Raw genomic sequence first — 12242 nt, 5'->3', positions numbered from 1 at the left:
AACATAAAAGTTAAAAAAAAAAAAAAAATGAAGGAAACTGAAAACTTGAAGCGCAGCTTTAAGTGCAACGTTCATTCACACAGCAAACACTTACTGTGTGTTAGTGCTATTTCAGACACTGCCTAAGCACAGGGGACAATGAACAAAACAATCCATGCCCTCAAGGAGCTTACAGTCCAGTGGAAAACAGAGCTATTCAAATATAAATAATTGGGTGATCCCAAGAAAGTCTGGTAGATTAAAGAGCATGGTTACAAAAACCCCAGAGTCAGGAGAGGCAAAAGGCTATGCTAACATACCTTGCTGTCACCAACACCCCAAACTGTTTGCAGCTTTATAACCTCATTTGAAGTCTGCTACCCTCAGAATGAGAAGCCTTCCAGAAAGTCAACACAGATCTGGGAGTCAATTATCTATAGCCATGCCAAACAATCTTTGACAGCTCAAAAGGCCAATCACAAGGAACACCCACCTGAGTTTGTCTTCAATCCTAGAAGGCAGCAAAAAGAAGTCAATAAATATGCCCAACACTTACCACATAATGAAATCTTTTTGCGAGGGTATGTATGAGTATTATTTTGGCAACAGCTGCAGTTCCATACAGACAAACGGAGACGTAGAAGTGGTTATACCATGAGAGAGACTGTCCAATAAGAGAGATGAACACTGCTATAATGAGAACTGTAACCAAGCTAATAAACCAGCTTATCAGAGTGATGCCAAGTCCACAGAAGAAGTCCTTTGTGTAGGTAGCAGCTAATAGAAAACAAAAAGTAGAGATCACCGTCTTTATCAAATCAATTTCATAACCAGTCAGTAGAATTAAAGGAGCAAACATTAAAACAAAATTCACCATTGTAATTGAAAATACTGAAGTTTCCTAGGGGTAAGGTTTGTTAAACACTACACAGGATAAGTATCAGTGAATAAGATTCAAGTATTGACATCTACTCAGAGTCCGTGCGTAAAAAGACTCAAAGAGATAAGTCTTCAGCAGTAGTTCAGATATATTCCTGGCTAGAAAAGTGGGTCGTCTTAATCTTCATCACCTTTGGGATGCTTTGTGTATTGAAATAACAGCAGAAATGGAAGGCAAAGTTCCATATAGAATCTTACTAAAAGAAGCTAACACAGGAATAGAAGTAGCATGAGAAAATAACCAGTGATAAATGAGTATTTAAATTGCTGCTAAATATTTTATCTGATAACAGCACACACCAACTTAGAGTACAAAACATAGAGAAGGAGACCAATTTAACCAGAAGAAGCTCATTTATACTCCAGAACAGTGTGCTATTGGTCTGTAGTGTGGACAAGACTTTTTAATGGGACTCTTCACTAAAAGTCAATCTTTACAAACCATTTTCCACAAGCTTTTGTGGTACTTTTATGAAGTGCATAAGTACATAAAAATTGCCTGCTTCCCACGACTAAAAGTATAATGAGCATATCAACCTGATATTCATTTACAAATTTCTTACCACTGTATAAATCAAATGTTATTTTTCTTAAGATTTTTAACTTCTTGGAAAGATATAAGCAAAGTGACTAAAAAACTTCAGGCAAATTCCATACCCGTGCCAGTCCTGTAGTTTTAAAGGAAAATACTTACTCTTATTTTGGGGCTGCAATAATTTCTTTCCCAGGTATAAAGCAACAGCCATTACCACCATGTAGTTAATTATCAAGCCAACACGAGAGGGGTAGGCAATGACAAACAGGCCAAGCACATCAAAGAAGACCATGTTTCCATGTTGATACTTAGAAGAAGCCGCCAACATATCAGATGTAGCTAGATATTTAAGAACTGCTAAAATGTTGTCACCTATTAGTAAAAAAAAAAAAAAAAAGGTAACAAAGTTGAATAAACCATCCACTGTTGGAGTAAAGAAATACCTAGAAAGACTGTGAACAGAAATAGCTTTCTACCATCCTACTGGTCTCCCCCACTTTTCTTACTAAGTATCTCAGTTAAGATCCATGCCCCCTACTCTTGTTTCCTCTCCACTTCAAAGCTCAGTGACCTGGTCTTCATCTTTTCTCTTCTATTTATTACAGCTACTCCCTGATCAATTCTACCCTCGCTGTTGACAAACCCAGTGGCTGTTTCTTAGTCCTTCTTCATTTAATATATATTTAATGTAGCAGACACTGCTCTAGATACCAGAAATTCAGTGGGGAACCAAGCTCATGAAGCTCACAAACACCAAACAAGTTATTACACGTGTGTTAAGAATTAATAAGGAATGTCAATGATATCCCAATTAAAAAAAGAAGTAAGAAGGAGAGAGTCCCCTAAAAACATATCACGGGAGACTAATGGAGTTTGAGAAGTCAGGGAAGCACTCGAGGAAGTGAAATTTACAGCTAAAGGATGGACAGGAGCTACATCGGGGGAGAGATTCTCCAGACTGAGACTGTTCATCTGTGTAGATGAAGGCCCTGAGGAGGGCAAGTTCCAAATACAGGGTGGAAAAAAAGTCCGGAATGAGTAGAGAGAGTATTCAGCAATGAAGCCGGAGAGCTGGGAGAGTCATTATCAGGCAGAATCTGGCACATCAGATGTTGTCACAAATATCTGTTATATCAATCAATGACTAAATGAGTTTGAACTTAATAATGAAGAATTACAAGAAGACATGAATGACTGGCATTTCTTCCTGCTGCTCATCCCACTGACTTTCTCTTTCCACTGAAGACACCACCTCTGTCTTACTGTGGGATTTCTTTCATTGGCTCTTCTGTCACACCTTAGAATGTGTCTTCCTCAAAGCTCAAGTTTAGTCCTCTACCTTTGCTTCCCTCTTCCAAAAACCATTTCCATTCTCCATACTTCTGTGGTTTTCTCTATGCCTTTAATTTCCAAACCCAGAAACCCAGTTCTGTCATGAGCTCTAACAGTGTATCTATATTTTCATCTGGTCAGTTCACAGACACCCTCCGTCTTACATCTGACAGACTTCAGTCTCCTTCCCCTCTTCATGACTGCTCTGGATGGGGGCCTCCTTCCCATGTTCCCATAATGGTCAATGGCATCATCTCTCCCCCAGCCAGCTAGGCCTGATGCTGCCCCTTGCTGCCCCTTCTATCTAATCTGTCAAGTTTTGTTGAATTTACATTCAAAATATACCTAATTTTCTATCCCCTTGCTTTCACTTCTGTCTTTGGTCAACACCCCAGTCTAGGTCCTTTACTATTCCACACGAAAATTACTGTTGGAACAGCCCTGACTCCTGGCTCTCTCCCCGTCTCCACCATCCACTCCACACTGCATCATCAGACTGAAAGCATTTTAAACCACCATTCATTCATGTACTCAGGCCTTTAATGATTCCTTATTCCTACAGCAACTTGCTGATTTTTAAAGCTTTCTACAATTTTCTCTACCCTATACACTTATACCTCATTTCCCTCTATTTCTGAAAATGCAACCTCTATTCTCTGACAATCTACTCACCAACAGCCCCTCATACACAAACACACTGTACTCGTGCTGTGCTCTTACTTGGGACATCCTCTCTTTTCCACTGTGCCAAATCCCACCAACTCTTTTTAAGGCTCAGCAACAGACTCACCTCTCCTGACTACTATAGATCTCTCTGGAAAACACTTTAACTCCCTTGCCCCTTGTCCTGACACCTGTCCTATAACCTACTCACTGGCCCTCACCACTCAACCTTGGATCAATGTAACTTTTCCAGACCTGGGCAAGTTGCCCAAACATGTGCTTGTACCACCTCCAATGTATAGCTTCCATTTTGGCTACACCCTCATCACTCAGCAATCTGACCATAACCCTGGGTCAAGACCCTTTCAAATTCCTCATAATGAATAGTCTTATGTTCTTAACTGCTAAACTAGATTTCAAGGCTAAAATTCAAAGCCTCATCTAACTCCAAAGCCCCACCTCATTTACACCATACACTGCCTCCCTAATGCACAGGACACAGAATATTTATAGGTTTACAGGTCATCCATAGTATTCCATCTTAATATCAAAAGTCTAAATTACGGGCTTTCCTGATGGCGCAGTGGTTGAGAGTCCGCCTGCTGATGCAGAGGACACGGGTTCCTGCCCCGGTCCGGGAAGATCCCATATACCATGCAGCGGCTGGGCCCGTGAGCCATGGCTGCTGAGCCTGCGTGTCCAGAGCCTGTGCTCCGCAACGGGAGAGGCCACAACAGTGAGAGGCCCGCGTACCGCGAAAAAAAAAAAAAAAAAAAGGTCTAAATTAGAATACCAACCTGCTCGCTGAATGGAATCTGTTAGAATTCTGTCCGCTGTGTCATACTTGGTGTGATAAATGTATCCATTCTCAATAAAAGCTAAGTCTATTCCTAAGACATACAGAAAAAAAAAAGTCATTTTAAAGATCAACCTTACTTTAGGCCTATTTGTTTAATGTATTAAATTTACTAATTTATTAAATTAAATTATTAATTTAATGTATTAAATTCCTGAAAAAAAAGCAGTGGTATGATTGCTTTGTCACATTCATGAATGCATGATGTAAATTCTATTCCAAATTCTCACAGAACCAATAGTTATGGTATGGTACATAATTCAATACATAATGACTGGGGCATTACAATTCACACAGCAGGGGTAGGAATATTGAGCACGGGAGGTCATCAAAACTTTGCCATCTACATCCTTGTCAGGCCAGAGCCAAATTTTAACTTCAAATAAGCTGTACGAGTCCCCAGGGCAATTGGCAAAGCAAGATAACAATGAAAAAGATCCCTGAAGGATCTATTACCATATTTTGGGAATGAAGTGCTAACCAGTTCTCCCCTGTTCTGTCACACTGTGGGCCAAGATGACATGTTCTAGAAAAGGGAAGCATTTAAATTAGACTGGAGTTTAAAAGAAAAAGAAACTATCAGGATCTCTCTTTCAGTAAGTCAAAATATGCAGTTTTCACATAGAGAATTTGCTCTCAGAAAATGCTGCTCACCCACAAACTTCCAACATGTAAAACTTGTTTTTGATTAATCATTGTCGCAAAAAAGCCCGTAATGACTGACAGAATACCTGGAATGTTCCCAAAATCCCTGTAGATACGAAAGTCAGTATCTGAAGGAATGATTCCACTCTGGAAAACCTCCTGAGCCACCACGGAAGCAAAAGGGTGTTTAGCTGCTGAAACATAAGCTTGAACCAACCAAGGATTTTCAGGACCTGAAATGAAACATGACAACACAATACAAGGTTAATCTGGTAAATATTTTTAATATAGTAATTTTTTAAACACACCTAAAATAGTTACTGTGGTGATTTGGGGAGATAGGTCAAGAGTTTGTTTTTTTAAATCCTATTTTCTGTATTTTCCAACATTTCTTTGATAAATGTGTATGACTTTTTAGAATGAAAAATAACCTTTAAGAAAACAAAATTGCTTTTAATTATAAAATAACAGCACTAGGGCTTCCCTGGTGGCGCAGTGGCTGAGAGTCCACCTGCCGATGCAGGGGACACGGGTTCGTGCCCTGGTCCGGGAAGATTCCACATGCCGCAGAGCGGCTGGGCCCGTGAGCCATGGCTGCTGAGCCTGCGCATCCAGAGCCTGTGCTCTGCAACGGGAGAGACCACAACAGTGAGAGGCCCGCGTACTGCAAAAAACAAAACAAAACAAAACAAAAAAACAGCACTATAAAAACTTTAAGTTTAAAAATGAAAAACCACTAAGATAACTATCATTTTTCTATCTTCAGTTTTCTTACAAATTTATGACTGTGTGTACATAGCTGTATTGATAGGGTATATATACTCTCTACATTGCTCTTTCACTTAATAGTGTACTAAATGCGTTTTCCTATGTTGCTAGATATTACAGTGATCAGTTTAAGAACTGCATAATCACTGAATATATCATAAAGTTCCTTACTACTATAAATTTTTATCATTATTAATAATTCAGCATTAACATCTTCATGTACATACACCTTTTTTCAAATGTGGGAGTTTTTTCTTTAGGATAGCAAGACATATTGTATTATTGTTCCCAATTATTCACTCCTCCCTCCCATATAACTTATAATGCCTCCCTGGGGAAGTAGCACATACATAAATTGCTTTGGTCAATTGATGGTGAATAGGACAGAAATGAACTTCAACTGACAAGACTCTGAAGAGCCATCACATGGTCCATCTCTCCCATTAACTTTGGCCCTGAGATTAAAACATCCCTGATAAGGGCTTCTCCTTCAGCCTAGGTCTCAGAATGAATAAGACACATGGAACATAATAACCATGGGATGTAGCTGCAGTTACTCAGGAACCAGAATGTAATGCAAGCAACAAATAAGCCTTTGCTATTGTAATCCACTGAGATTCAAGGGTTGTATATTACAACTAAATTTACCAAAAAGCTGTCTGCTGTAGACAGATCAAGTAACTGTATTTCAGGAAATCTAAGAATATTAACATTTTCATAACTTTATAAACAGATAATCAATTTGCTTTCCTACAGAAAAAAATAACCATAAACGGTGGGGGAGGGAAGGGGTGGAGAAACACTACAGAACCAGACACCCAAGTGACCCAGAGACTGGAGTTACCAGGCATGGATTTTAAAATAAATATTATTAATTATTCAAAAACACAAATGATAGCCAGAATTTCCCTAGACAAGTACAATCTATTAACAAAGAGAGAGTGAGAGACATAGTCAAATGGAAACCTTAGAACTGAAAAGCATAATAATTGATGTTAAGAATTTTAATACATATATAGTTTAATACAAAGTTAAACACAACAGAAGAAAAAATTACAGATCCAGAGAATTAAAGCACAGAAGGAAATAGGGATGGAAAACATAGAAATGCTTATAATACACATGGGATACAGTGAAAAGGTCTAACATGAGTAACTGGAATCTCAGAGGAAGAGGAGAAAGAATGGAGTAGAAGCAATGTTTAAAGAGGTAAAGGCCAATAATTTCCCAAAACTTACAGAAAATACCAAGCTATGAATTCAAAAAGCCCTACAAACCCCAAATAGGATAAATATTTTTAAAAAAACTTACTCAGCACCAAGATCTTTGCTTCTGAATACCATTATCCACTAAAAGAACCAGTTCTCCCTAGAGATATGCCCAATTCCAGATCTGAGCCTAGGAAAATACTGGTAAGTGGGATCATCTTGTGCCAGAAAGTAAGAAAGTGCTCAAACAAACATGTCAGAGACATGTCAAAGGGACAGGCACGGGCTTCCCTGGTGGCGCAGTGGTTGAGAGTGTGCCTGCCGATGCAGGGGACATGGGTTCGTGCCCCGGTCCGGGAAGATCCCACATGCCGCGGAGAGGCTGGGCCTGTGAGCCATGGCCACTGAGCCCGTGTGTCCGGAGGCTGTGCTCTGCAACATGAGAGGCCACAACGGTGAGAAGCCCGCGTACCGCAAAAAAAAAAAAGGGACAGGCACCAGCTGAAGGGGCTGCCACTGACCTAAACTGGAACAATTCATGCATCAAAATGATTATAACAGAATATAAAGTCCATAAAATAAAACATACATGAAACACTGAAATAAATACACACAAGGGAAAAAAGAAAGCCTGCCTTCTAGCGAACTCCAACGATTAACTATAGACAGAATGATGGACCCAGAAAACAGCATCTGGCTAACATTATAGTAAAAATGCTTTGGGGCAAGAATCATCAATGATTGCTAAAACTAGGATCAAAGTTTCATAAGAAACAGGATATTTACACAGCCTCAAACTATTTATTACAAAGGTGTAACTTTACAAAGTACAAAAACCTGGCAAATATAGTCAAGTGATAGAAGGTTAACACCGTCAGTAATCAGACAGACATTACATGCTTCTGATGTGATGCACTGAGAAGAACACAAATGTAAAAGGAAAAAGAAAAATGATGGTGGGGAAACAGATTATCAAACCTTTTCATGTTAAAATATTAAAATATTATTACTATTACAATTAGACATTAATAAAGTTATATGATTAAAATATTAAAACCACATTGAAAAACAGGTAAAGCTAAACTATAAAGGAAAGAAAGTAATGATCATAAAAATTAGGATAATGGCTAACCTTAGATGAGAGGGAGGGAGTTGTATTTGAGAAGGGGCGGGTGGAAAACTTCCAGGAGGGTGTAGCAAGAGTCTATCCTCTTTCACACGTGGGGGTTAGAAGGGTATTCACTTTATAATAATTAAGTTCACACTGATATTTTTTATGTGCGTGTTATATAATGACTGTGATATATCAAAATACATCTGACATTTGATCCTGGATTGGAACTCAGACTAAAAAACAAAACAAAGGATGTTATCAGAACAATAGAAATCTGAATATGTACTGTTTATTCACTAACAGTTTTATATTAATGTCACACTTTTTGAGTGTGATAAATGTACTGTTATTGAAGGAACATATCCTTGCTCTTTATCTACCGAGATGATTACGCTGAGATTATCAATTGAGATGGTTTTTCTCCCTTACTCTGATAATGTGGTGAACTACATGGAGTGACTCAAATATTAAGCCATCTTCATTTACCATTAGTAAAACTGCAGGATGTAAAATCATTCCACAAAATCATTCGCATTTCTATACACTAATAATGAACTATCAGAAAGAGAAATTAAGAAAATAATCCCATTTCCAATTGCATCAAAAAGCATAAAATACCAAGGAATAAATTTAACCAAGGAGGTGAAAGAAATGTACACTGAAAACTTTAAGACACTGATGAAAGAAATTGAAGATAACACAAATAAATGGAAGAAACTGTGTGCTCACAGACTGGAAAAATTAATATTGTTAAAATGTTCATGCCACACAAAGCATCTACAGATTCAATGCAATCCCTACCAAACTTCCAATGGCATTTTTCACAGAAATAGAACAAACAATCCTAAAATTTGTATGAAACCACAAAAGACCCCAAATAGCCAAAGCGACTTTAAGCAAGAAGAACAAAGCTAGAGACATCACACTTCCTGATTGCAAACCATATTACAAAGCGCTAGTAATGAAAACAGTATAATACTGGCATAAAAACAGAAACATAGATCAATGGAACAGAACAGAGTTCAGAAGTAAACTCACATATATATGGTCAATTAATTTACAACAAAAGAGCCAAGAATACACAATTGGTAAGGGACAGTCTTTTCAAATAAATGATATTGGGAAAACTGAACCGCCACAAGCAAAATAATGGAAAGGGACCACTATCTTTCACCATACACAAAAATTAACTCAAAATGGACTGAAGATTTGAACATATAAGACTGAAATCAGGGACTTCCCTGGCGGTCCAGTAGTTAAGACTCCGAACTTCCAATGCAGGGGTGGCGGGTTCGATCCCTGGTTGGGGAACTAAGATCCCGCAAGCCATGTGGCCAGAATAAATAAATAAATAAATAAATAAAACTTTAAAAGACTGAAATCATATAATTCCAAGGAGAAACCATAGGCAGTAAGCTCCTTGACACTGGTCCTGGTGATGACTTTTTGGGTTTGACACCAAAAGCAAAGGCAACAAAAGCAAAAAGCAAACAAGTGGGACTACTTCAAACTAAAAAGCCTCTGGGCAGCAAAGGAAACCATCAACAAAATAAAAAAGGCAGTGTACTGAATGAGAGAAAATATTTTCAAATCACATTTCTGATAAGGGGTTAATATCTAAAATATAAAGAATTCATACAAATCAAGAGCAAAAACCCCCCAAACAATGTGATTGAAAAATGGACAGATGACCTGAATAGACATTTTTTCCAAAGATGACAAACAGATGGCCAAGAGGTCCCTGAAAGGTGCTCAACATCACTAATCATCAGGGATATGCAAATCAAAACCACAGTGAGATATCATCTCATACCTGTTAGAATGGCTATTACCAAAAAGACAAGAAGTAAGTGTTGGTGAGGATGTGGGTAAAAGGAAACCCTTGTGAATTTGGTGGGAAAGTAAACTGGTGCAGCCACTATGAAAAACAGTACGGATGTTCCTCAAAAAATTTAAAAATAGACCTACTATATGATTCGACTTGTAGGTATTTATCCAAAAAAACAAAGTCTAACTCAGAAAGATATCTGCATCCCCATGTTCACTGCAGCATTATTTACAATAGCCAAGACATGGAAGCAACCGTGTCATCAATGGATGGATAAAGAAAATGTGTGTGTGTATACACACACGCACACAATGGAATATTATTCAGCCTATCCTAAGTGAAATAAGCCAGACAGAGAAAGAAAAATACCATACAATCTCACTTATATGTGGAATCTTGACCAAAAAAAAAAAAGAGGACTTCATGGATACAGAGAACAGATTGGTGGTTGCCAGAGATGGGGGGGTTGGGAGATGGGTGAAATGGGTGAAGGTGGTCAAAAGGTACAAACTTCCAGTTATAAAATAAATAAGTCATGGGGGTGTAGTGTATGTATAGCATGGTGATTAAGTTAATAATACTGTCTTGTATACTTGAAAGTTGATAAGAGAACAGGTCTTAAAAGTTCTCAGCATAAGAAAAAAAATTTGCAACTTTATGGTGATGAATGTTAACTAGACTTACTGATGATCATTTTGCAATATATACAAATATTGAGTCACTAGGCTGGTACACCTGAAACTTAAAAAATCTTGTATTCCTGAAATAAGCTCAACTTGGTTGGAAAGCATTATCTTTTTTGTATGTACATATACATATATGTACACATACACACATACACATAAATACACATATATTGCTGGATTCAAAACCAGTGTTAATAACATTTTATTTAGGATTTTTGCATCCAAGTATGGCATATATCTACCAAAAGTTATCTACCAAAGCTGAAATTACACACACCTTATGACTCAGTAGTTCCACTCAGAAACATGCATACCCAAACATGTGTGCTAAAGACACTCATAAGAATGTTCCTAAGACCACTCATAAGAGCCAAAGCCTAGAAGCAACCTAACATCACTAGTAGAATGGATATCCTTGTCAATGGAATATTATTCAGCAATGAAAAAGAATGAACTAAACACAACATAGAGGAATCTTACAGACATAATACTGAGTGAAAAAAAGCCATACACAAAAAAAACATAGCGTATGAGTCAATTTACAGAAAGTTCAAACACAAGCAAGATTAAATCTATCAAGGCATTAGTTAGAACAGGGTAATCTTGGGGAAGGAAGACTGAGAAGGGACACAGAGGAGGCTTCAGGCTTCTGGAGTACCCACAACGTATGAGTCAATTTACAGAAAGTTCAAACACAAGCAAGATTAAATCTATCAAGGCATTAGTTAGAACGGGGTAATCTTGGGGAAGGAAGACTGAGAAGGGACACAGAGGAGGCTTCAGGCTTCTGGAGTACCCACAATACTCTCAATCTTGAGCTGGGTTCTAGTTACATGACTTATTCAGTCTGTAAAAATTCATTAAGCTGAGCACTCTCAGAGCTGTGTACTTTTCTTAGTTTATAATAAAAGATGAAATAAAGACACCTAAGGATATCATCAGTTTAAGTTCACTTTATGCATTGTACCATAAAAAATATTTGAGAAAAACGTAAGATCCATCAGTAGGAAAGGGTTTCGAATAGCCACTACCTGGCCTTTGACCCCTTTCAGATCACACTGCTGCACAGTAGTGCTCCAGCCCTACTCCATCCTCTCACTGATTGTCCACTGAGGCCTACAGGTCACAGACAGGTCAAGTGTTGGTGAAAAAGGGAAGACTGGGGAGACTGGGATGGGGAAAGCAGATGAACTACTGAGTAAGATACTCTCTGTGATATAAACAGGGCAAAGGCAGCTCTTAAACAAGAAATTACAGACTTGAGGATTCTACTCACTGGTTATTAATCCTATATTATCCCAGTTTTACTGATGAGGAGCTGAAGCATGGAGCGCCAAGGTTGCAATGCTACAGCTGAGATTGGAACTTGGGTCAGCAGAATACAGAGGCTGTGCTCTTAATCACTACCTATCCTGCCTCCCCCAGAAAGCTCTTATCTTAATTATCTCACAGAGGAAGGTGGGAGGCACACACAGAAATATTTTCACCTTACAGTCTTTCTCCTGCCATCATCTAAATCCCATGATGCTTCCAGTTTCTTGTGTACCCATTTCTTCTTAAAGAAGGAATCCCATCTTTCTTAAAGCAAAGGGCATGAGCATGTGTGATATTGAGGGGAGGCAGATTGCAATGTCAACAATGAAAAGTCAAAGTTCTCTGGAAGTCCAGAACCAACTCACAAACAGCATC

The 12242-nt window shown here is 38.3% G+C and overlaps 1 protein-coding gene across 2 annotated transcripts in view; it reads right to left on the bottom strand.

Moving 5' to 3' along the window:
• ERMP1 (endoplasmic reticulum metallopeptidase 1) overlaps window positions 1-12242 on the bottom strand; it is a 52031-nt gene that overhangs the window by 29163 nt on the left and 10626 nt on the right. For both annotated transcript variants that reach the window (XM_081236808.1, XM_081236809.1), the window contains 4 exons: window positions 5036-5182; window positions 4246-4338; window positions 1613-1825; window positions 536-756 (listed from right to left, as the gene is read on the bottom strand). In XM_081236808.1, coding sequence (XP_081092934.1) covers window positions 536-756; window positions 1613-1825; window positions 4246-4338; window positions 5036-5182 — 674 coding nt within the window. The remainder of the gene's footprint in view (window positions 1-535; window positions 757-1612; window positions 1826-4245; window positions 4339-5035; window positions 5183-12242) is intronic.

Source organism: Mesoplodon bidens, assembly GCF_964165515.1.
Source record: "Mesoplodon bidens genome assembly, chromosome: 6".
Taxonomy (NCBI): Eukaryota; Metazoa; Chordata; class Mammalia; order Artiodactyla; family Ziphiidae; genus Mesoplodon; species Mesoplodon bidens.
This window is presented reverse-complemented; position numbering and strand designations above follow the sequence as displayed.